The 26,378-nt window shown below is 45.7% G+C and overlaps 1 protein-coding gene across 2 annotated transcripts in view; it reads right to left on the reverse strand.

Annotated features, from left to right (window-relative positions):
- Positions 1–26,378, reverse strand: part of nup98 (nucleoporin 98 and 96 precursor) — a 45,575-nt gene that overhangs the window by 4,012 nt on the left and 15,185 nt on the right. For both annotated transcript variants that reach the window (XM_071909466.2, XM_071909393.2), the window contains exons 14-34: positions 25,353–25,540; positions 24,768–24,884; positions 24,296–24,485; positions 22,641–22,740; positions 21,296–21,409; positions 20,962–21,100; positions 18,240–18,417; positions 17,780–17,947; positions 14,321–14,551; positions 13,281–13,413; positions 12,936–13,153; positions 12,315–12,499; positions 11,157–11,431; positions 10,068–10,349; positions 9,207–9,364; positions 7,584–7,724; positions 6,984–7,135; positions 6,060–6,281; positions 4,618–4,859; positions 3,423–3,577; positions 247–358 (exon numbers count right to left, since the gene is read on the reverse strand). In XM_071909466.2, coding sequence (XP_071765567.2) covers positions 247–358; positions 3,423–3,577; positions 4,618–4,859; positions 6,060–6,281; positions 6,984–7,135; positions 7,584–7,724; positions 9,207–9,364; positions 10,068–10,349; positions 11,157–11,431; positions 12,315–12,499; positions 12,936–13,153; positions 13,281–13,413; positions 14,321–14,551; positions 17,780–17,947; positions 18,240–18,417; positions 20,962–21,100; positions 21,296–21,409; positions 22,641–22,740; positions 24,296–24,485; positions 24,768–24,884; positions 25,353–25,540 — 3,700 coding nt within the window. The remainder of the gene's footprint in view (positions 1–246; positions 359–3,422; positions 3,578–4,617; positions 4,860–6,059; positions 6,282–6,983; positions 7,136–7,583; positions 7,725–9,206; positions 9,365–10,067; positions 10,350–11,156; positions 11,432–12,314; positions 12,500–12,935; positions 13,154–13,280; positions 13,414–14,320; positions 14,552–17,779; positions 17,948–18,239; positions 18,418–20,961; positions 21,101–21,295; positions 21,410–22,640; positions 22,741–24,295; positions 24,486–24,767; positions 24,885–25,352; positions 25,541–26,378) is intronic.

Consider the following 26,378-nt stretch of genomic DNA (forward strand, 5'->3'; position numbering starts at 1 on the left):
CAAAGCTGACTTGAGAGCAGCACCATGTCTAGAGTGTTTTACCAAACCTTTATCTTCCCATTTCAGGTAAGAACCTCATTAAAGCCCCAAACTACATCAATCAATGTAAACAATGAATATAATGAAATTCGACCAGATTCAGGAGCACCAGGTTGGGAAGGAGTCGGTGATCGGTAGCAAGGGCTTGTGGGAAACGGCGGTGTGAGTTGAGTTTAATATGCAGGAGGAACCCGGTCCTGCTCTCACCTGATTGGGCGAGGCGGTCTTTGGCGGTGGTGCAGGGCAGCAGTTCGATCCTGCTGCAGAGAGACGTGACGTCGGTGTGGAGACGCTCCAGCTCGTAACCTGCGTTCTCCATCTGCAGCGGGGAGGAGAACACACACATCACCAACACACATCACCAACACACACATCACCAACACACACATCACACATCACTAACACACACATCACTAACACACACATCACTAACACACAGGAACATAGAGAGGAGGCTGGGACAGAGTCTGGCAATGTGTCAAATGAAGCCTATTCTTATGCTGTGCTCATTGAATACTTTACTACATGTTATTCTGCTGTCAGGAACATGAATGGTGATATCAGCTCATGTTATTCTGCTGTCAGGAACATGAATGGTGATATCAGCTCCATGTTATTCTGCTGTCAGGAACATGAATGGTGATATCAGCTCCATGTTATTCTGCTGTCAGGAACATGAATGGTGATATCAGCTCCATGTTATTCTGCTGTCAGGAACATGAATGGTGATATCAGCTCCATGTTATTCTGCTGTCAGGAACATGAATGGTGATATCAGCTCCATGTTATTCTGCTGTCAGGAACATGAATGGTGATATCAGCTCCATGTTATTCTGCTGTAGTAATCACTAATGAGACTCTTGACCATCACAGTTTCACAAGCTCTCCATCCAAATTATATTATTGTCACTTTGTAATGACATTTTTAAATTGTTGTTTATATTCTAGCAGCCAATGGCATCGCTAGAAAGATTTGAAAGACAGAAATAAACAGAATTCGGCACAGTCAGACTTTGTTGCCACTAATCACATGGTATCCTGGTTGTATTGATCCTGAACCTCAGATCACGTATCGAATCGTATTGGGAGAGAAACAGATCGTCCATCACTTGGAGTATTCTGATCCCAGTCTCATTACTGAAGCGGTTCAGACTGTAAACACCTGGACCAGGACTCTCTATCGGAGGACCGGAGCGGCGATCCGACCGCCTGACGCTCCTCTGCCTTCCAGAGGCTGAACTGGTTTCAGAGGAGAAAGAGACCGACAGCAGGAAACAGAAGGAGAGGCTGAAACTGAGCATGCTCAGGATTTAGAGGGAAACGGAGATCGTGAAGTTTTCAGTGACCGGACTTTGCTCCGCAGCTGGAGACAGGAACATGAAGGGAACAGTTCTATAAGAAACACATGGAGACAGATTCATCTGAATGTTGTTTTATTTAGAATAAGACCGATTGTCAGATTGTTGCTGTCCATGTAAATGTTGTCATTGTAAATCGCTCAGGATGAGAGAATCATCTAAATTCCTAAAGTATGAAATGTGATCTAAGGACATGGCCATGCCCTCCTCCCCCCCCCACCCACCCAAACACACCCTCACACTCACAGTGAAGCGGTGTGCAGCCGGTTCAGTCCATCTGGACGCCGTTCAGAGCACCAGATAGTCAGGAGATTAACGGATTAGCAGGAAATTGGCCGACAGAGCGGATTGTAATGGAGTCAGAGTCGAAACCCAAACACAAAACTCTTTGTTTCCTTTTTTTTTAATTTTCCCATTTGACATGTTGGTTTTGCTTACAAGCACACACATATCAAGGATTATATCTATTTTGGAAAAACATTCCTTCATGTTCATCTCTAAAACACGGAGGATTCAGTCAGTAAAACACTAGAGTCAACTAACCCATTTTCATATGGTGGATATCTGGTTTTGTCTGACTTTACCACTAACATTACTCTTACAAGGTTAACAAAACTCCAGCACCACAACTGTAGGTTTCCCAGCATCCTCTCTGGCATCGGTCCACTTCTTTCTGCTTCTCAAACTGCCGGACGCTCAGCTCATTGTGGTGTGAACTTGAGGCGTGTGAAGGTTAATTGAGCAGGGAGTCTGCCGGGCCAATTCTTTAATTCCTTTTGAAAATAAGAGACTTACAGGTGGGCCGGCAGCCAGACCGAGGCTCAGCCGGCCAGCAGCGCTGCAGACGGACAGACTGAGCAGAGGGAAACCCCGATACTGGAAGCAGATATCAGGCCGATACCGGCAGAAAGAGGCTGTTGGTATCAGACCGTCCCCATGACTACAATCTGGGGCGATATGTCCTAGAAATAAAATCTCACATTTTTTCACACCTACATCCGATTTTAATCGTTTTTTTTTTTTCTTAGAAACAAACTAAAAAAGACAAAGGCATTATTCACGCCACCGTCTTGCCACCGGGGCCCTTCTTGTCATATGGGACGCCACGGGAAAATGATGCTGTTAATGTTACCTGCTTTATGGCAGGCGTTTGGACTAGCTTGTGCAGGTCGCAGCGCCGCACACTTCTGTCGGAGATGCTGCCTTTAGTTCCCTCAGACTTTAAACAAACTTTACAGCGGACAGCGGTTCGCTCGACGCCGTACATTACAAAACCGAACCGCTTCCGAACGACCGAGGAGACGCCGCCTTTTTTTGAAACGAGCTCCTCACCTGTAGAAGCGTGCGCTGCCATCTTGACGCTGTGTTTGTGTGTGAGGGGAAACCTCGGAGCGTTGTTATCGACCGGACGCTCAGGGAAGCGGTGGGGCTGACAGAGAGCGATCCGTGCTGCATTACCCAGGTTACAGTGAAACTCGATTTTCATTTTTACACATCGTCCTAAACTATAAATTCGAATTAATTGATAAAATCGATTTATCGCCCAGCTCTACTACAATCTGAACTGGAACCTTTTCTGTCTTTTTTTCCCACACTCAAAAAATGTCTCAAACTAACTAATGGTCAAACTCTCTCCTGCTCCCTCCAGATGGACGTTCAGTCTGAAGATCAGGAGAGTCAAAGTCTGTTTTGTTCTGTTAAAGTTATGGATTGGCACTGAATCAGATTGGCTGATACTTCAGGTTTGGCAGTCAGGAAGAGGAGTGGAAGAGCTCCATCGGTTCCTGAGTGACCGTCAGACGGTCAGAAGCCGCATGTTGAACCTCAGCGTGTCCAAAAGCATCCGACACTGAGCTGCTGGAGTGCAAAGTCAAGCCATAACTAATATGAAGGCCATATGTTTTTGTTTTATTTCACTCTTTCCCATGAGTTGAGTTCCTGGCTGACCGAGACCTTTGACCAGAACATTTTGACATTTGGAAACACACACACACACACACACACACACACACAGATGCCCCCTACCTGCTGTATGTCCTGCAGTGTCTGTATGACTCTGATGTAGTCCAGGTAGACTCTGCCGGCGGTGTCCCAGTCCTGGATGGAGGCGCTGCGCTCCGGCGCCGCCAAACCCTCCAGGAACTCCAGCAGGTAGTCATGGTTGTCGTTGATGATGCAGTCTACAGGAAGACGGAAGGGACAAAAACCTCAGCTGAGTTCACAAACCGTCCGCTGCGCATCGTGTCTTGTGCGCCGCCGTCTCTCCTCTACAGCCTCTGGGTTTAATCTCCACTTTGTTTCTGTGTGGAGCTTCATACCAAGGCAGTCTGGATTCTTCATCAGATTAAGAGGGGGAGACGGACCTGAACGTCTCGCCCAAAGACACTTTTCTGATTGCAGAACTTGAAGGCTAATGTAAATTTGGGTGTAAAAATGTCTGTGGTGGTCACTGATGGCGTCTTGATTCTGTTTTTTTTGTTTGCTTTTGTATAAGCGGTGCTGGTGGCAGTATTTTTTCTTTTTTAAATGATCTCATTATTCTGTTATGTATTGGATGTGAAGTTTCAAGTTATGATGTACACTCACTGGCCAAAATAATTGGAACAGTAGTTTTCCATAAAACATAAAAGAGCCGTCACATGTTTGCTCAGCAAAACCTGCAGCCTGTTCTTCACCTGATTATCTTCGCTGTTTTGTGACTTTCGATTCATGAGTAACTTTTAGATTATGGCATGGTTTTTTGATGACAATTTTTTTGACATCTTTTCTTATTCTAAAAAAAGACAATTTAAATTTACAATTTAAAACATGCTATATAAAATAGGGATGCACCAATACCGATACTGGTATCGGTGCCGATACCAGGCTAAAATGGAATATCGGTATCGGAGATTTTACCCAAGACTAAAATCTGATACCGAAAGCCATGAATAACATGTAAGAAATAAAAGCAAACTGTCTTGAATGTCTTTATGCATTTGTGGCACATAGAAGCCTGTATTTCTCAAACAGTGGGAAAAACAAGGATTTTATCTCAATAATTTTGTCCATTGACCCCAAACTAAGGAAGTAAGCTGCACTGTTCAGTGAAAGTAATGGATCGGAACTCAGTATCGGCCGATACTTAAACTTTCATACTCGTAATCGGCATTGAAAAAGTGGCATCGGTGCATCCCTAATATAAAAGACTGCTACTAGTATCGTAATGCCTTGTGCGTACCTGAGGCCAGGTGCTGGATCAGCAGCCGGTGGCACCGGCTCCAGTATCCGGCCCGGTACAGGTGCAGCGCCTCCTGGTGGCGGTCGCCGTCGCGGCGGGCGCGGGTGGCCTTGGCCTCGTGGATCCACTGCTCCGGGATCAGCAGCCGGCCGGTCAGGAAGCGCTCCCTCTGGGCCGACTCCTCCGTCTCCAGCAGGGGGCAGTGGAGGTGCAGCATCTCCCGCACCGCCCGCTCCCGCAGCCTGGGGGGGGGGGGGGGGGACACCATGAGACACTCTGGGCTTGGTTTTTTGGGGAGGGATGGGTGGAGGAGGAGGCAGAAAGAGGAAGTGATGGACAAGAGCGATGCAGGAAGGAGAAAGGAAGCAATGGAGAGAAGAGGAAGGAGGAGGAAGAGGCAGACAGATCTCAGCTCCCACAGCCAGGGAGAGAAAAGAGGTTTCACTGCTGCTGGAGAGTCCTGATGCTCTACAACTGAAATTCTAGCAAGAATAACTTGAGCAAACTGGTTTTCTCTTCTTTTTACAGTGTCTGCACAGTGACTTTACACATTATGATACTTCTCAGTCTCAGGAATCTACGTTCTCTGATTATTTATTTCACGCGTCTCAAGACTTCTCCACGCTGCAACCAGAGCCGCTCTGCTCTCATTAACACAAATACAGAAGACTGACTGTAGAAATAGGGTGAAGAAAGTCTGGAGCGTTTCGATGAAGACATTAGTCGTGTTTTGTGCCTAATAAATCACTCCGTGGGTGAGACGCGTAAGCTTTTCTATGAAAGAATACTAAATGTTAAATGTATATTAGTCTTGCACTGTGCCTTTGCATTGACTCTGTCCTCATCCCATGTGTGCCAGCATGCACTGAAACCAAGCTCAGCATGCCACTGCAGCAGTAGATGGATTACCAACCAAGTATTTTAATGCAATCCAAGTATTTGAAGTATGATTTATCAAATTAGAAAAGCTGAATGTAAATTGGAAGTGGAAGTTTTGTCGATAAACAAATTATGTGATTAATAGATGGAAATGCTTTTGTCAAAAATAAGTATGATGACGTAATATTTGTAATCAAAGGCTGTCTGTAAAATATCTGCCAAGCAAAACCTCCCAGAAGTGTCACAGTGTCTCCCATGTACCAGGCAGCCATTGTGGTTGCATGACCATTAGTTCATGCATTAGAATATTATATTATCTTATTTCCTCTTCATCTCTGACAGCATGAGATATGGCCAAAATCAGCAGACACAAAAAGCAACAACGACTTGCTCAACACTCAGCTATTAAAATGAATGTTTTCTGGCGCAGCTCTTCAGGAAGTCTGTTCGTTCTCTCCGGCCTGACAGCTAACGTCAGCTAAACAAACCCCCGTGCCGTCCCTGTACTCTGATGAAACCGGTTCTCGGTGCTTCGGCGTTTTGGGAGCGAGTCCGGAACCTACGTGTGGTCGGGGATGTGCAGCAGGACGAACACGGCCAGGTGCCACAGGCCGGCGCTCTCCAGCTGGGCGGCGTAGCTGGCGTGCAGCAGGCCCTGCCGCGACGCGCTCAGGTGGCTGTAGTGGAGCGCCTGCAGCACCGCCCACAGGTGCCAGCTCAGACGGTAATCCAAGCGCTCCCAGGTGACCGTCAGAGGGTCCAACAGCTGCTGCAGGCTGTAGTGTCTGAGGGGGGAGAGGGGGGGGCAGAGGGGTACAGTTTTGGGTTTATTTTCCAGATTTTTTACCGGTTTATTGAAGGAAGGGGACGAGGAGGAAGAGAGCCAGAGACAACTAGCTACAAAAAATGTGGAATTATGTATAACGGGAAGCTGTTTTCATGGTCTGTTTATGTTTTGTTATTTTCCCTCATCTCCATACTTCTCATCCAATTTCCAAGACATAGTAATGATCAAATTTGTGGATTGATTTATATTTATAATGGAGGATAACCTTTAATTTGAGAACTCCTTTCTGAGTTCTCAAATTAAAGGTTAAATTAAATTAGATGAAAATTGGAAAAAAAAGGGTATTTATGTTCCTCCTTTACCAGCAGACTTTGTATGAAGAAGTACCTTCTACTGCAATTATGGACCTCCTCCTTTAGTGGTTTTATTTTATATTTAAGTTATTTTATAATCAATTTGTACTACATGCGTCTTGTTAAATAACTTTGTATTTCAACATGAATAAAAGAGAATTACAAAAAAATGTATTATCTAATTTGTATTCTATACTTTTCCCGGGGCTTCTCATACTAGAACTGTGTACACTCGTGGGACTGGAAGACACTTTGGGTGAAAGTGTGGCCTGTCTTCAATTAGGTCCTCCAAAATGAACTGAACAGCATGCGTTACCGCTCTGCCCTCTGAACTCTGAACTGATTACCTGTCGCTGTAGAGTTTGAGCAGGTGGAAGCAGATGTCGTGCAGCGGCCGCTTGCTCTCCTCCTCCTCCTCCTCCTCCAGGTCCGGCTGCTCCGCCTGCTCCAGGTAGGCAGGCAGGGGGGCGCAGGCGTACTTCCCCCCCTCGCCTTCACCCTGCAGGGGGAGACGGGTCTGTCAGTGCTGCCGGGGTGCACAGTCAACCGTGGATCATCTTGAACTTTTAGCTTCCACAATTAAAAATAATTGAATATTGGAATATTGGCAACATTTAATTTCTCTAATGCTGAGTTCAACATTGTTACTAAAAATCGTGGGTATTTTTAATAGTTGAGATGCTGATGTAAGACGCCAAAAATGCATTAAAATAATTTGAGAAAGATCATTTGAGAAACAGAAAGAGAGAGGCAGTGAGTGCAATGAGAACGAGCAAGTGAGAATATATTATATTACAGTGAACGAAAGGATGTGAGTGAGCAAAAGAGAGAAAGAAAAACGTAAATGTATCCTGCTCTTTTTTCCACCACGCCAGTCGCTGTGGGTAAAAGTCTCAGCTGAACGTAACGTGAAAGCGGAGAGACGCGAGAGACGGCCGGCCGCTCACCTGGAAGGCGGCTTCGTACTTGGCGAGGGCGTCGGCGACGGAGGCGGTGGGCGGCAGCATGTACCACAGGTGGACCGCCACACAGCGCTTCCAGTCCAGCTCCGAACACACATTCACCACGTATTCAGACGACTGCCACACCTGCAGAGCGGGGGAACACAGTCAGCTAACTCTAACTCTATTATCCACTCAGGAACTTCATCTGGTCCCTGGTGCACAAACATGTATACACAGCACCAAGAAAACATCAACACACATGGGTACTTACTGCTTTACACACTGCAAGTGACTATCTGTCATTGTTGTTTATTGCATCTGGTCTAGTTCATCACTTTACATCTGTCATCATATATGTATACACACATACGTCAGAGTTGTATTTACACCTGTACAGATTGAGCCATGTATCTTGTAACCTGGTGCATCGACAGTATCTTATGTTGATAGCTAGTATATTTATATTTAGTTTACAGTTATAGGTTTTCAGTTTTTGTAAATGCATAGTTGTCTACATACTGTATATCGCACAGACACTTTTCCAGTCTCTGCCAGGACTCGTCTTTTTCTTCTGTTCATTCTTATTTTTTGTAGTCTCTTACCTTGTTTTTTTATATATTTTGTATGACTATATTGTACCTTTCTATCCTGTAACATACACTACACAAGCTACTGTACACCAGACTTTCCTTCGGGATAAATAAAGTATCAATCTATCTATCTATCATAAAACAAACAGCAATTCTAAAAATACATTTTACAGGTCTAATAGTTGTAGACTAAAATAAATAAATGGGTTGGTAGCAATAAAAATATTTGCACAGTGCAAAGCTTATGAGATTGTAAAACAAAATTCAAAATACTGTTGACATGACTGGCAGCAGGAACAAAGGACTGACTGAACCTGGGTGTTTTAATTCTGCCTCAGTTTAAATTTCTGGTGTAAAGGAAGAGTCGTTCAGAATAAAGTTTTTAAAATAAGGCGAGTGTAAAGCTGAGCTACTGACACCTGTTCAATTCATGTGATCCTCCTTGCTGTCTTTACTATGCGCTGACGTTTGTTACGATCTTGGGCGCGCACGTTCCCAAACACACAAATCACACTGAAGTCAGAACAGTCTGTAATACAGACTTATAAAGAAGTCCCAGGACATCTGATAACCAGCAATGGTTTTCTTCTGTGTTTACTACTGAGGAGAAAACTCTGGACAGTGCAAACGTGTTAGTAACCAGATGTATAAAAGCCACAATACCCACAAGGGCTTTCTTTACTGTGATTAACCCTAACCCATCTTTAGCATTTATAGGGCATCCATTTTTAATCAAATCACTTATTGAAAAACCAAAAAACGAAGAAAATAACATAAATTTTGGATTATTCCAAGAGTGAGTAGCCTGTTTTTGTCATGAGATCGAGTTTTTCCCTTGAATAAACTGGAAGGATCCACCAGATCAGCTGGTGAAGCAGATTCGTTTCCTCTCCTTTATTCCCTCAGGTGAATCTCTCAGCACCCGTCATCCTAACAGTTTTCTGAGCTCCTGTCCCTTGCTGCTGTTCCTCCTCCCCCGACCCAAACGCACACACACACACACACACACACACAGCAGCGGCTCGGCGTGTCGTACCGGTTTCCCGGCCAGCAGGCTGAAGATGCGGAGCCGCTCCTCCGGCAGGTAGCAGTCGGTCTGCATGCGGTTCCAGTCGGCCAGCTGCAGCGCCAGCAGGTCGCGGCTGAACTGGGAGCCGGTGGCCTGGGACAGCAGCAGGGAGAGGCGGTGGTCTCCTGAGGGCGGGCAGACGGGGCAGCAGGCATTTTGTTATCCATTCATTTAGCGGTTAATCCATAAAAATCCTTTTGCTAATTAACATTTTACAGTTTCACATTTTCTATTTGTTAAATTTAGAAGCAAATCAAACTTTTGGGAGTCTGTTTTTCAAAATGAGTCTTTTCTATTGGCTCCTGGAGGAAGCCATCGCAACAGATCCTGCTCCTGATCAGCTGCTTCCTGCTGCACGTTATGTGACCAACGTTTCCTAGACCATAACATAACAACCATAACATTTCCTAGATCAAAGTAAATGCAAATGAATTGCAGCCGCATCTTAAGCCGTTCGGCTTCTTTGCACAGTGAACAAAGCAGCATGTTATTAGCTTTCTGTGACCAGTATTCTCTCTGGGTCAGTGTTTAATTTCCCATCTCCCCGGTGTCTGTTAGATTCCTACATTCTACCAGCCACGCACTTTTTAGCAGCCACTTTTACATTTTTAAATTAAAGTTAAAGGCTAAATCAACAATCAATCACAAAATAAAATAATGGTCACAGTGTCCAAACAAAATAAAACATAAGGAAACCCTGAGTTGAGCAATAGCTGCCGGAACAAAACAATAAAACAGACAATAAAATGGACAAAAACAATGAGATATGCAGAGAGCAGTGAAGACAAAGCAGTTAAGCTGAAGTCCTCGACCCCTCCTCCTCCTCACCTTCCCTCTGGGCCAGTCTGCACGCCTCGCTGATGCGGTTTCCCGTCAGGCAGCTGAAGATGGCTTCAACATGGCCGCCCTTCCCCGCCAGCGCCACCTCCTCCTCCACCCGGCGGGCGGCGCCGCGGGACAGCCAGGCCGAGAAGGAGCGCCTCCTCTCCAGCTGCTGCTCGTACGGACCGGGGGCCGCGGCGTCCGCGTCCGGGTCCGCGTCCGCCGGGCCCAGCCGGCCCCACAGGGCCTCCACCAGGGTCCAGACCTCCGCCCAGGAGCCCAGGACCGCTGGGAGGGGGGAGGGAGAGAGGGAGGGAGGGAGGGGAGAGAGAGAGAGAGAGAGAGAGAGAGAGAGAGAGAGAGAGAGAGAGAGAGAGAGAGAGAGAGAGAGAGAGAGAGAGAGCGAGAGAGAGAGAGAGAGAGACACACAGGAGGGGAGAAGGAGAGGGGGGAGGGAAAGAGAGAGAGAGAGAAAGAGGGAGAGAGAGACAGGAGGGGAGAAGGAGAGGGGGGAGGGAAAGAGAGAAAGAAAGAGAGAGAGAGAGAGACAGGAGGGGAGAAAGATAGGGGGGAGGGAACGAGAGAAAGAAAGAAAGAGAGAGGGAGGGATAGAAAGAGAAGCAGGGAGAGAGATTCAATTAATTATTTAATTTATTTATTATTCACTCATTTATTTTTATTATTTATTTATTTATTTTAATCTTAATAGGCCTAATCATCACCTTATCAACCATTCTGATCTAAAGGCTTCTGCTTAAAAGCTTGAAATGAGTTTCTTATTCAAATATAAATAGTGAAGTTGATCCTGTGTATGAATTTCTTTCCAAAGCCTTTGCCTTTCCATCAAGGCAAAGAATCTAAAATATAATATAGTTTTTGATTTGTTTAACACTTTTTTGGTCGCTGCATAATTCCATTTGTGTCATTTTATAGTTTTGAGTCTTTACTGTTGTTCTAAAATGTGGAAAATAGTAAAAATAAAGAGAAATGTGGTGTGTCCAAACTTCTGAGTGGTAGAGTATATTCTGCTCTCTTCCTGGAAAGTGACCCATTAGTAAAGTGTCCTGATATCCCCGACCCTGTGACCCGTCTCACCGTCGGCGTCTCCCTGCTCCTCCTGCAGCCGGCTGATCCAGTCGGCGTACTCGTGCAGCGCCGCCACGCCGAGCTGCGGCCGGACCAGCGGGCAGGCGGAGCCCTCGCCGCTGACGCCGCTGTGCTTCAGGCAGATCTCCAGGGGGCGCCGGTGCAGCGCCCGCCTCTCCTCCTCCTCCTCCTCCTCTTCCTCCTCGAAGCCGCCGCTCTTCCCCGCTGCGGGCTCCAGACCGGACAGCTGCTCCATCACCACCTTGAAGGGGCTTTCAGTCAGGCTGGAGGAGGAGAGACATCATCAGCATTTAGATCAGCGCTTCTACCTTTTTGCCTTGTGACCCTTAAAACGAAGCGATGTCTCCTCTCAAGCTGCAGAGTTCGACCAAAGAATGATTTTCCCTTTTCAGGTTGTTTCATCTGAGTCACTATCAGAGGAGGCAGAAAACTGTTCAGTATTTCACAAGAAAAAAAGCAAAAATTTGACAAAAATCTGAAAAAATAGACATGATAATAAACCTGTATAGTAGAAATATGCTTTTTTCCTATCCCATAAATCATCTCGCGACCCCCTCAGGGATCCCGACCCCCAGGTTGAGAACCACTGATTTAGAGTTCTAGCCTGTTTACATTTCCCCCAATCGTGCTGCATTGCATTCTGTATGCAATTACATTTTTTAACATTTATTCGTTTTTTAAAATCCAAACTCTCTGCTGTCAAACTTAGTTTGAACTGAACTGAACTGCTGTCCTGCTAAATAAAAACCATGTGACAGTGAAGTGTTTATTAAAGGGATTATTTCCTGGAGGAGACTTCCACTCCTTCCTGTGGGTGTCAGCTGATTGACAGTGCTTTTATTATGTTATGAAATATTTGCTATTTTTCCTTTATTTTAGTTGTTTTCAAAGTAAATATTTTGAAACAAACGCTGTCTAAATACCACAAGTAACTCCAAGTAAAGAAAAAGGCAGAAAATTAAAGCCATAATTGTGTAAAATCCAGCTTTAATCCCCACAAGAATCATCTGTACTGGAGCTTGGACCGGCCAGGCTCAGAAACAGCCAGGATACATGCCGCATACATGCAAAACTGCAGACGTGTGTGTGTGTGTCTGTGTGCTGGTGCGTGTGTGTGTGTGTGTGTGTGTGTGTGTTGCAGCTCACGGTTTGCTCCTGGCTGGTTTGGGCAGGAAGCTGAAGTGTGTGGCGGTCGGCGGCTCTTCGTGGTCGAGCGTTTTGGCCGGCGGTGCGCTCAGCCGCTCGCCGCAGTGCGCCAGCGTCCAGCCGGGACCCCAGCCCACCCGGAAGGACCGGCCCGCAAACAGACCGGCGTCCATCAGCAGCCCGCCCTGCAGAGACACAGGTCACATGAGGTTGGACAGGACAGGTTCTCTCTATCTTCCATTCACTTCACTTTTGTGCTGACTCCGTCTACCCGGGTCAGTTTCGGCGTACGCCGGTGGCAGTTACAAATGGACTCTCTATCAAGGTGAGGCTAGCGGCCGCAGAGCAGGAAGTCACAGCAACAACAACAAATGGAGGAAAGAAGAAGAAAGGAAAGAACAGCGAAGCTAAACGTTCAGAAACACGGCGAACAGCAGAGTCAGATCGGCTGCACAGGATTTACGCTGCCGCTGTTACCTGATGACATCATCAAGGTGACTGACAGGTGGTGGGGTGGGGACTAGACTGACTGAGGGGGAGGAGGGCGGGACTAACAATACACTTCCTGTCTCAGTATGGAGCTGTAAGGCAGCGGCGGCGACTGAAACAGCGAGTACCGACCTTCCCCAGAGTGACGGAGTCCTTGGCGGCGACGGGGCCGCCGAGCCGCCGGGCGCCCACCGTCCTGATGGAGGGCTCCGGGGCGCGGGGGGGCAGCAGGAAGGAGGCGGGGCCAGGACCGGACCGGGACAGCGGGCGGTCCGGAGACGCCCGGGACAGAGACTCAGGGAGCTGAGAGAGCAGAGTGGAGGTGAAACGAGCCTGGAGGAGACCACCGACTGGAGAGAGGGAGGGAGGGAGGGAGGGAGGGAGAGAGGGGAGGGGGAGGGGGGGGAATTGAAAAACAAAATGAATGACATAATAATTACACAGACAGACAGAGAGAGAGAGTTTAGTGTCTCCTACCAGACGGTCGGCTCTGCGCTCCCTGCAGGACGATCCGAGGCGAGGAAACTTCGGCCGAAACCTTCATCCCTCCATGATCCAGCAGCATGTCGCTCTCCTCCTCATCCTCGGCGAACAGAGACGCCTTCATGATCTGCCAATCAGAGGAAACAACAAGTGATTCGCTCTCCTCAGGCGGCGGCCATATTTGATTCCCATCTCACTCTCCCCCCCCCCCCCCCCCCCCGTCCCAGTTCAGCCTCTACACCCTCTGCCTACACACGAACCCTCAGATTTGAGATTTGAACATTCCCGCTCTGGACGTCCCGTTAACAAGTGAGCCACATGAAGCGCGGGCCAGCGGCTATTCCAAAACGAGGCAGCTAAAGTGCTGGTTTAAAGGCGCGGGTAACCCAGCATGCACTGCGACACCGATTTGAACTACTGCAGAGAGCGAGGAGGAGCCCGCTTCCTGCAAATGTAATAATATAGCTCCAAATTAACTGGCTACAATTAAAATTACGATAGGCTAATATTTAAGAAATTATTTAAATAAAATAAATGTGGATTTTCCACAGTTTGAAAACAATGAAATTGTAAAAAGATAAACATGGTTAAACCACCACCATAAAAACAAAACCATTTTCCCCATTGATTTATGCTTGGCGGATTATCATAATTTTTTTCTTCAGTGTTTTAATTTATTCATCCAGTCACGCTCATCAGGCTCTGAAGTGAAGACGAACAATATTGAGAAAATGAGTGTTGCTCAATCTGTGTAACGCACCAATGATGCGACACAGGAGTGTTGTTGTTATGTGTGTTGTTATGGTCTATGTGCAGCGCTGCATATCTCCAATAAAACTTAAAACATGCGCTGCAACTATGGCAACGGCTGGCTGGAGACGCAGCGTGTCGACAGGAAGCAGCGTCAGAGGGAAGAGCGTCCAGAGCCTCTGGCCTCGGCTCCTCGCCTGCGACGGCCTCCTGACACAACACCAACACTTCTGAGTGTCAAAACGAGGGGGGGGGGGTGGTGTGGGTGGAGAGCGGCTGCCTACCTGCAAGGTGTGGGGGTTGATCCCCAGCGAGGAGGCGATCTGGCTGGACGCCGAAACGGGCTCGTGCTCCGCGGGGATCGACCCCCCGAGCCGCCCCCCCGTCGCCGGGACGCCCGCCTCGCCGTCCTCCTCTCCTCCCAGCATGCTCTCTGCCGGGAAGCTCTGGGTGATGTCGGCCATATCGCTGTCCAGCTCCGCCACGCCGCCCGGCAGCTCCGAGGGTACGGCCGACTGAACGAGCACACACACACACACACACACACACACACACACACACACACACACACACACACACACAGAGTTGCATGTAAGTGAAGTAGGATAACTTCGGTCTAGTCCACACTAACAGGAAAAGTTCCCTGTCCACACTGAACCGCCATAAACGCATCATTCCTCCCATGGCTCTGCAGAGGAAACAGGTGAAAAAGTGTCATGGAAGAGTTGTTCTTCTTTAAAGGATAACGCTGGTGTTTTTAATGCATTTCTTACAGTCAACAAATCCTATGAAAATAACAAAATCAGCAATGAATTTGTTTTGCCAGCAAGTCTCGTCCATGCAGCCGGTGCCCAGTGCAGCCTCATGTCCCAGCAGCCACAGAACTGCATTGTATTAAAAACTATTAAAACCCGTCACAGAGCCATGCTGCTGCTCTGCAGCATATTTCATCATCACGATGCACCGGGCCGGACGACTTTTTCCTCAAACGACTTAATAAGCCGACCGTAAACACGTTTTCCATCTCAGGAAAGTAGTTCCGTAGCCCAGAAAATAGTCCCCGGCGTAATGAAGAATTTGTTCCCATTTGAATTTGATTTGGTAATAACTACAACAGCCTGACTTTTCATGGTAACAGTTAGAGATTTTTTAAAATGTAAACTATGTCTTTGTGAGCTGTATTTAAAGGTTTTTAGCTTACAATTGGAGCCGATGACTTCCAGGTTGAAGGATAAAAAGGGAACATGGGAAGAGGGAAAGTAACTGGAGGAGAGCAAACGCATTGTTGATTTAGTTATTTTCATAGGATCTGTTGACGATAAGAAATTAAGTTTGGTGTGTCAACCAGCGCTGCTAGAGGAGTTGAAACAGTTAGACTCAGTGGACTAGACCTCAGGTAGACCTGTGACATGGAGGGAGGGAGGGAGGGAGAGAGAGAGAGAGAGAGAGAGAGAGAGAGAGAGAGAGAGAGAGAGAGAGAGAGAGAGAGAGAGAGAGAGAGAGAGAGAGAGAGAGAGAGAGAGAGAGAGAGAGAGAGAGAGAGAGAGAGAGAGAGAGAGAGAGAGAGAGAGAGAGAGGAGGGGAGAAGGAGAGGGGGGAGGGAAAGAGAGAGAGAAAGAGAGAGAGAGAGAGACAGGAGGGGAGAAGGAGAGGGGGGAGGGAAAGAGAGAGAGAGAGAAAGAGGGAGAGAGAGACAGGAGGGGAGAAGGAGAGGGGGGAGGGAAAGAGAGAAAGAAAGAGAGAGAGAGAGACAGGAGGGGAGAAGGAGAGGGGGGAGGGAAAGAGAGAAAGAAAGAAAGAGAGAGAGAGGGAGGGATAGAAAGAGAAGCAGGGAGAGAGAGTATGAGAAAGTGAAATATCACTTTAAACAGAATAAGAGTCACCAGACTGACTGTAGCTGACATCTTTATGCAGTTTCCCTTTAATAGTAGCCCAGCTTCACTTCAAACACAAATATAGAGTTGATGTTAAAATTTGGTGCCGTTATCTATAAATATCAGTTTTATCATATCAAATAAATATCAGTTTTATCATATCAAATAAATATCAGTTTTATCATATCAAATAAATATCAGTTTTAACACTGGGTTAGCTACTATTGTTACCACCATCACCTCCACTGTTCTCTACACATACACAAACCTGACAGACCAAAGGGAAAATGTCATTTTCAGTAACTTTATTAATTTAACTTTTATTCATTGCCAGTATGAAATTAAGTACAATTTATATCACACATGTAAAAGCAAGTTATACAAACTTTCCCCCCTCAGAACATTTTAACTGATGCAAATGAAATCCTGCTGCCAAACCAAAACCTAAACTGACACTGAGGTTTGTTTGTTGATAAAGTTTCCTTCTCTCTGAATACAAAGGGGAAAAAACACAGGCAGCTCATTTTAATATGCCCAAATAATAACGTTGGCACATCCTTTGTGTGTATTCTTCAAGAATAAATGACAAACTGGGATACAACAAAATGTGCTCAGAACATTTCAGAGGAAAGTGAACAACATTTCACATTTCTGTGCCGTCAATTTCTTGTTAAAAGTCAATTTCGGTGAAACTGACTTTATGAAAATTCAGACTCTGGACTGAGCAGGAAATCATATTCTATTCTTGTGTTTCTATTAGTGAGTATTATTTTTAGAACGGGTTAATGACCGTTCCCCAACACCTAGACAGCTGTGTGTGCAAAAAAGAAGAAGTAGAACATCTAATCTAAGTGAAATATCACCTGAAACGGCACCAGAAGTCGCTGGATTGTCAGAAACACAGCAGAGAGTAGTTTACTCTTCACTACAGATCAGAAATACACTCAGAGCAGTTCATACATTCAATGACTTCAGTGTTTCCTCCATCCAGTCAGCAGCGGTGCAGCGCCACAGCAGGAAAACAAACTCTGAATTTAAAATAACAGTATAATTTGGCTTAATTTACCCCTTGAATAAAAAGTGTAGCCTCGATCTCCGGATTGTGATAAAAGTATCCCAAGAACGTTTTTTTTGCACCAGAACCAAAAACGCCGACAGAACCCAGAGTTCCACCGCCGCGTCGGTTCAGAGGAAACACCGCCACCTTCTCGCTCTGCTGCGTCACAAACCCTCCACACAAAACACATCACTGCCGCTCACCTCTTATCTAAATTCTCTAGCTCATATTGAGACGTGAATGAAGTGAAACCTCACACACCTCACAAGCCGATCACACCGTAACATGTCGTCTGCTGAAAACTAAAAGCGTTCGTAATAAAGTTTCATTGTAGAGAAACCTAAAAAAAAAACAAAGTGTTAGAGGGATGACGGGACAGACGGAGGTCTAATCTGAATCTAAGGGGCATTTCACTAAAAACCAACTGGGGAAGTGTAGTGAGAGAGATGCTAAGTGTTTTTCAGAGCTACAGGCGGATCAGACCCTGCAGTTCCGATTTCGATGTTTAATATTGGCACAAAATATTGGCAGCTGCAGTCCAGAAAATATATGTATTGGGCTTCAAAAAACCCACATCACTCAAACCCTGAATATTCTGTGGGTGGGCTGAGCAATAAAGTCAGATTATAGCTCGTTTTGTAGCTGTGGGATGAATCCCTGGACGTTAAGTTGTTTCACATCCAGAGCGAGTCTGAAGCATTAAGCGCTGATCACACTTCTGACACGTTAATGAGTGAAATGCCCCTTTACCCCCGTGTGTCGGTGAGCATGGTGTGTGTTGGATGGGAGTGTTTGGGCGCAGGCTGCTCTACCTGAGCCTGTGGCGCCACCTGCTGCTGGGAGGGGGGGAGCTGCTGCTGCTGCTGCAGCCTGGAGGGAGGAAGTGATGTCATCGTCTTCAGCTTCTTGGGGTCGGCTTTGGGCGGGACTTCCTCCTCCTCGTCCGAGTCCTGCAGGCCGTACTTGGAGAAATGGGCGACCTGAGGGGGAGGGGGGAGGAGTCAGGCGGGAACAGACAGGAAACCGTCTGCTACAGTCCACTAGAAGCTATAAGATTTACATTTATTTATTGTCATTTGTCTTTATTTCTTTGCCATGTTTATTTTTACAGTTTATTTTTGCACTACACATTTTATTCGTTACACTTGTTCCTTGTTGTGAAGCACTTAACTAACGTCGTTTTGAAAAGTGTATAAAATAAAGTTTATATTATTATTGTGATGACAGATACTGGATTCATATCTAATGAGGTTCAGTTTCCCGCCGCCTCACCTCGAACACCCAGGACCCGCTCTCAGGCCGGTACTCCAGGAAGCGAGCCCCCTGTCTGCGGGAGGCGCTCTCCAGCCGGCCCTCGTAGTTCATGTCCGTCAGACGCTCCGGACTCTTGATCTGAGTGCAGGTCGTCTTGTCGTTCGGCCAAACGCCGTCCAGGGTCACCTCCGCCCGCCTGGGGGGGGATTACACTGGATTAGTTACAGGGACTGGAACCGCTGGCAAAATTAGTTCAGACCAAAGAAAACTAGCTGAAGGTTTGATCACTAGATCTGAACAATAAAAAGTAAAAAAATTGAACACATTATGAACTTCTGCAATTTCCAAATCTCAGAGACTGCAGTTCATTTCTTCAGAGAGAGTTTGGTCCAAACTGGATTTGTGAACAAGGAGTTTTACAGCTGCAGGTAATCTCTGGTCCATGAATCATGAAAATCACTTTTCTTTAAAAAAATCTCAAAGTTGTAAAAACAATTATGACAAGAAAAACCTGTGATGATATGAATAGCAGTTTAAATTGCAACTGCAACATTCTATCAATTAATCGCAATTAGATTTTTTTGCCTTTAAGCCTTATTGATCATCATCACCCTGAGGACAGAGCAGACGGAGCATCAAACAGAACAAGCTGACCGTTACAACAGTGAGACGCAGAGAGAGGGAAAGGAAACCCAGCAACACAGAAGATGCTCCATTTGAATGTCGCTGTTGCACTTTCTACTTTAGCACTTTATTTTATTTTGTGTTAAGGACTCTTTATTGTATGGAATGCTTTGTATTTGTATTGTACTGCGTGGCATTGTGTTCAATTTTTTTTTTTTTATTGTGCCTTGCTGCAAAATGAGGGACAATAAAGACCTGAACCTGAACCTTTTCAAATTGCACTGAATTGCCTACAGTTCTACAGACAGACAATAAAAAAAAAATGATTAACAAAAACGATCAAATGAATTAAAGGTTAAAAGGATTACAGTAATTCTGCCAGTCTAAGCTCCCCAGGCAGGACATCCCATAATAGCTGCTTATTCCTATTGAAGGCTTAGCTGATGAAGACTGATATACGGTCGGTTTGACTACTGTTGATGAAATGTACTAATTGTAAGTCGCCTTGGACAAAAGCGTCTGCTTAATGACGTAATGTAATGTAATGTAATGTAGCTGCAGTGCTACTAATAATAATCCGATCCCTGAGCCACAACAAGGACCATGAGACTTTTTTAAACTCACTGTTAAATCCATGTGATGGATTAGCAGTGGGACCAGGCTCCCTGCTCTGATCCCAGCAGCACTGCAGATATTAAAGGAGCAACCTGCAGCATTTTGTGTTTCTCAAATTCGACGCCACATTTCCCATCAACACCGCTGCTTCCTGACACAAGGATGTGGCTAGTTGCTCTTCTCAGCGATGGTCGTGTTTGTTTAAATAAAGTGACTTCTGTCTCAGTTTGAATGTGGTAATGCTTTATTGATAACTGTCAAAAAGCCCATAAAAAGGCCGCCACAACCATAATTCAACAACACCTTGGTGTTATAGCAGCTAACGTTAAGTCCTCAGCGAAAAAGGTTGTCCAGTCCTGCTTTTACCATCTTAGAAATATTTTTAAATTATGCAGACTTCACTCCACGCTTTTATTTTCTCCCGCCTAGATTACTGTAATTCTTTACACTCCGCCGTCAATAAGAAAAACCTCTTATGCCTACAATTAGTCCAAAATGCAGCAGCCAGACTTTTAACTCGTACAAGAAGAGCAGAACGCATCACCCCAATCTTAGCCTGCCTTCATTGGCTACCCATTAGTTTTAGAATTGATTTTAAGATTTTATTGATTACTTTCAAAGCACGGCTCGGTCGAGCTCCCCCTTACATCACAGACTTTTTAACCCCGTACGAACCAGAGCGCAGCCTGAGATCCTCGGGGAAGGCCCTCCTGGCAGTTCCTGGGTCAAGGCTAAAGACTCTAGGTGACGGTGCTTTTGTCATCAGGGCCCCGTCCCTCTGGACAGCCTGCCGGAGGTTATCAGGCGGGCAAACTCAGTGGCCTCCTTCAAATTAGGGCTGAACAATTAATCGAAATTTTATCGAAATCGCAATATGGCCTACTGCAATTTTCAAATCGCAGGAGGCGCAATATTTGTTAAAGGTGAAATGTGTCAAAATACCATTTTAAATTAAATACTGTCGTGCTGCAGAGATGTCCTGCCTACACATCATATTCTACAGACTTAAGAAAACATCTTTGTTTGGTACAGATCCCCGCAAAAATCACACCATAATCATTTTAATACGTTTTTCAATGAAAATGAGAATAATGATGTAAAAATTATCATTCCCTCTAATATCGCAAATCATATCGCAATATCAGTCAAAATAATCGCAATTAGATATTTTTTCAAAATCGTTCAGCCCTACTTCAAATCCCTTCTTAAAAATCACTTTTTTAGACTTGCTTTTAATACCCGACTCATCGTTCTTTTGTTTTACATTTGTGTTTCTCATGTTGTTTTAATTCCATTCTTACTTTGTGTTGTTTTTTCTGGTTATTAATTCTGATGTCTTTGTAAAGCACTTTGTAACTCTGTTTTTAATAAGTGCTATATAAACAAAGCTATTATTATTACTATTATTGTTATTATACTAATATGCCTTTTTCCTTCATCAGTCCATATCACAGCCTCATTTTCCAGCCTCCTTACACCACTTCCTCCTGCTGTCACTCACCTGTTAAGCCCCTCCCCCTCGGCGGGCTTGTTCTTGTCGTCTGGGTAGACGATGACCTCCTTGCGTCTGAAGTGAACGATCTCGTCCAGGTTCAGTCCGGTCACCTTCACCTCGCCGGGGAAGAAGACGGAGCCGTAGCCTGCGAGAGCCAATCAGAGCACAGCGGTGAGGCGGTCGTCCAATCAGGCCTCATACGCGTAACGATGTGGGAAGTTACCGGCCGCCTACGGCCAGATTCTGATGCATTTTATCTGCGGGATGGTTAGTTTGTCTGCTCTACCAGACACTGACACACAACAGCCACCATGTGGAGACGGAGATGGAGGAGCGTTACCTTTCCTGCCGACGGTGAAGTTTTCCACCACACACTCTCCGCTGTCGTCCACCATCTCCGCCAGCTCCTCCATGGAGGGGATGGTGTAGTAGCCCACACGGCTCAGGACGATGCCTGACAGAGAGGGGGGGGAGACACTTCACTTTCACAACATGTAGATAGTTTCACTTTATTAGGATCCCTATTAACTGTTACAGTTGCAACAGCTAAATACAAACAACAAAAAGCAAACAAATAAAAAATGGAAACAAAACAAACAAGTACAAATATAAAATCACAAAAATAGAGTCAGCAAGGTTTGCAACCTCGGAAAAGGGCTATGTGTGGTATGCTTGGGTGATATCCAAAATCTTTAAAAAAAAAAAAAATGGAATTTCAGTTCAAGTATGATCATTTTTGTTTTTTTACTATCCTACCAGTAGTAGATTATAAGTTTGTAAGTAGGGCTGAACAATTAATCGAAATTTTATCGAAATTGCAATATGGCCTACTGCAATTTTCAAATCGCAGGAGGCGCAATATTTGTTAAAGGCGAAATGTGTCAAAATACCGTTTTAAATGAAATATTGTCGTGCTGCAGAGATGTCCTGCCTACACATCATATTCTACAGACTTAAGAAAACATCTTTGTTTGGTACAGATCCCCACAAAAATCACACCATAATCATTTTAATACGTTTTTCAATGAAAATGAGAATAATGATGTAAAAATTATCATTCCCTCTAATATCGCAATTGCAATATGAGTCAAAATAATCGCAATTAGATATTTTTTCAAAATCGTTCAGCCCTATTTCTAAGTATAAAAGCTTGTACAATCGTGATCTAAGCAACACACTTTTTGTTTTGTGGAGGGGGGGGGTGGGGGGCGATATTTGATATTGCGGGAAATATTGCGATATTCATGAAATATCTGTAGCGATAATATTAAATATCGTCCTAAGCCTATTGTCTAGTTAATCATAAGGAGAAACCAGCAACCGAAGTGCCAGAAAACATAAGGCATCAAGATAAGAACAGAGCAAGCAATAAAATAGAACTATTCCAATACTATGAGATCATTTCAACGTTTATATAGCACTATTTAAAACAACTGTTACAAAATGATTTCCAAAACAGTTGAGATAAATGAAAACACTGTATGTTCACACAGCAGCAAGTCCAGTCTCCAGAAGTCTGTTCGTTTTCTAGCAATTCTCTCGATTCTTCTTCTGGCCACAGTCTCATTTCTGACAGACTGCTTAGACTGTTTCTGTTCTTTTAATGTTATTACTATTCCAGTGAGGGAAATGTATTCATGGTGGGTCTGCCTGGCACTGTGAGGCAGTGTGTTTCAGAGTCTGACCTGCTGGGTGTGGAGACTGCTGGTTCTCCTGCTGCTCCTCCTCTCTCTCCTCCTGCAGAGACTCTTCGCCCAGAGAGGCCGACATGTCCTCGCTGCTCAGCTGGGGAAGCAGGAACACTCCGGTTATACACACACACAGACAGAAAAATACACAATAACAATCCACAGTGTTCGTTCTGCTTCTCTCCATCTCTGACTGATATAACACAACAGTGATTCAAACCTACAGCCACTTCATCAAAGCTTTTACATTTGCTGTTCTAAACCCCCGAGGAGAACAAACTTCCCAGGTCGTCTTGGAGAGAGAAACAAGAAACCTGAGACCAGAGAGAGCGTCTTCAGAGTGTGAGATGAAGTGTGTGCTTGATAGGGTTGGGCGGTGGGCGGTGTTACCGGTAGCATACGGTCTTGGAGTCCACACGGTGTTATCAGCCCCACACCGGGAATACCGTTATTTTGTATTTTGTAAAATAAAAGCACATATTCAGAGCTTCCATGTTCAAGTTAGGCTACTAAAGGATAAATGGACATACTAACAACATACTGATCGCTAATATCTGATCACTAATATGACATATTAGAATGAATAGGACTCATTATTTGTCCTTACCTAGTGACAGTAATGTGTCCAGTACAATCCAATGGTAGCCTAAAGAAGGGCAAGCTGCCAGAGTCTGACCTCACATTAACTCTCCGAGTGTTGAGCAGTGTTAGAAATCTCTGATTAAAAAGTGTTACCGTTTACAAATGCCGTTAACACACGTGAGTTTGGAGAGGAATTTTAAGTTTCACTGTCATTGTAGCGTCGCTGACTTTGAAAGCGCTCAGACCCTCTAGTGGCGACAGGCGGTATTACCGGTGTGACCGGTGTTGAGGAGGGAAACAACACCGGTGTCAAAATGGCACCGTGACGACTCTAGTGCTTGACATCGTACTCCAGCTGTTCTGTTGGGTCTTTCTCAGTATAACCTGTTTGATGATGTAATATCTAACAGCTGAAACACGCTTTCAAAACATAACACACAGACGTTCTTTCAGTTACTGTATGAGCCTTTGAGTTTTGACTGAACTGAGGCATCTCCCCAAATTATTTCGTCTTATTGTCCTCTATGCTACAGGTTTATTGAATTGAATGAGGTAAGATTGTCTTGTTGTCATGGCAACGCTAACAAAGTCCGATTTAATTGTCGTTTGCATGTCTTGTGGTGCAGATCAGAATAAAAAAAATGTGACTGCATGCAGCTTGACATTATTCACACTAGTGCTGAAATGATTAGTGGATTAATCGATTAGTCGATCGACACATAATTCATTGTTTTAGTCATTCATCAGGTAAAAATACCAAACATTTACTGGTTCCAGCTTCACAAACACTGAGATTTGCTGCTCTTCTCTGTTTCATCTCATTATTAAATGAATACTTTGTGTTTTTTGGCTGCTGGTCGGACTGAGGAAGAAATCTGAAGAATCAATTTAGACTCTGGGAACTGAGACGGACATTTGTCTATATTTTTGACATTTTATAGACTAAGTGATTAATCGAAAAGACAATCTCTAGATAATGAAAACACTCGTTCGTCACAGCTCTGCTTCACGCTGATCGGACAGCATCAGATCAGAGTCAGGTGGGAGCTGGGACTCGGCGCTCAGCTCACCTCCAGGCCGTTCCTGGGCGGTTTGTGCATGTTGAGGTCTGTGATGGTGTCCTGCAGGCTGGGGGGGGCGCGGCCCTGCGGGATCGGCTTGGCGATGGGGTTGACGTAGAACTGGGTGACCTCCGGGTCGTCGTCCGGCCGGCCGCCGGGCCCCGGCTCCTCCCGCACCTCCTCCTCCTCCTCCATGTGGCTGCAGGCAGGAGAACACACAGATCATTTAAGAATTCATGTTATTACTACTACTGTTGTAGTGATATCCAAATTGTAATACTAGTTTGATACTGTTTGATAGACTCAACACTGAATTTTACAAACATTCAGTACTTTGACCAAATGTGTTCTGTAAGACGTGCAGATTAGAAGAAGAAGACGAGGAGGAAGCAGAAGAAGAAAAAGAAGAAAAGAAGGAGAAGGAGAAGGAGGATTGGACTAGACAGCATCAGTGTGTGTGTGTGTGTGTGTGTGTTCTGACCTGTGTCCGTTGTGTGGGTACTCAGGCGGTGATGCCAGGTCGTCTGTCTCCTTGCTGACTGGACTGCTGTACTGGCTGTTGTTCAGGTTCTTCAGGACCAGCTTCTTGATGCTCTTCCTGCCGGGAAACACACACACACACACACACACACACACACACACACACACACACACACACACACACACACACAGACTTAAACACTACAAAGCAACTTCATTTCTGTTCACTTTCACTTAAGAGCACTGCAGTTGAAAATAAAGATGTTGTAAGATGTCAAACACGCAGTAAAAAAATATTTTGTTCCCCAAATCATCCAATCATCGATCGTATATCTTGATCGCAATATCTAGCAAAATAATGGTCATTATCATTTTAGCCATTATCTTGCAGCTCTGGTCTTAGTATCAGACAATACTAAAATCTAACAGCTAAATCAAATAGAAGCAAATTGATGTTCTGCCTTTCCACACAAAGGAAACCGCATTAGATGTCTCGAATGAAGAAAACTCGGGAGTTGGGTACAAACAGAACGCCTCCTCGGGCCTTGTTGCCACGGTGATCAGTCTGGGCAGCGGTAACGGTTACCTGGGTACGAAGGCTCCGTTGGTGAGCGAGGGCTCGTCGTCGTCCAGACCGTCGAACAGCTGCGACTTGGAGGAACCGGACGACGTCAGCGCCTTGGGGCGAACTCGAGTCGCGGGCCGCGGGGTCAGCTTGTAGTGGGTGGGCGTGGTCAGAGCCTTCTGGGCCGCCGGATTGGTCGGCTTCAGACGCTGTCAGAACACAGGGCGAGTTGTGATTGGTTATTGTAAAGAACTTGGCTCTCACTTCAGTTTCCTCTTAGCATTTGCAATCATTCTGCTGAGGATGTACAACAATATTTCAATACAATATCTCTCCATCCAAGTTATATTATTGTCACTTTGTAATGACATTTTTAAATAGTTTACATTCTAGCAGCCAATGGCATCGCTAGAAAGATTTGTGTCTCAGAAATAAACGTAAGGATTACTGGCCCCCCCCTCCCCCCTCCTCTCCCAGCCCCAGTCTGCCTTCCACATCAGAGGACCTTTCAACACCCCCCCCCCCCCCCCTCCCCCAGCCCATTCATCACATCTGGCCAGGTGAGACGGCAGCTCTCCAAGCTGCGAATAAACAAAGTGAAGGGTCCAGACAACATCACCCCAGGGTGCTCAAGGCGTGCGCTGGGCGGCTTGCAGGGGTGTTCCAGCACCTCTTCGACCTCTCTGAGGCTGAAGAAGGCGCCCCAGCTGTGGAAGGGCTTACTTGCACCTGGAGAGGCCAGGGGGCGCTGTGAGAATCATGTTCTTTGACTTCTCCAGTGCCTTCAACACCATCCGGCCCCTCCTGCTGGCAGAGAAGCTCTCAGAGAAGCAGGTAGACCACGACCTCGTGGACTGGATCACGGACTACCTCACCGGCAGGCCGCAGTACGTCTGGCTGCAGGGCAGCCGGTCAGACGTGGTGGTGGGCAACACCGGCGCACCCCAAGGAACCGTACGGTCACCATTTCTTTTCACCCTCTACACCTCAGACTTCCGTTTCAACTCTGGATCGTGCTGGTGGAGAGCTTTGTAGGTCGGTGCGACA

The sequence above is a fragment of the Centroberyx gerrardi genome, chromosome 11, assembly GCF_048128805.1.
Source record: "Centroberyx gerrardi isolate f3 chromosome 11, fCenGer3.hap1.cur.20231027, whole genome shotgun sequence".
NCBI lineage: Eukaryota > Metazoa > Chordata > Actinopteri > Beryciformes > Berycidae > Centroberyx > Centroberyx gerrardi.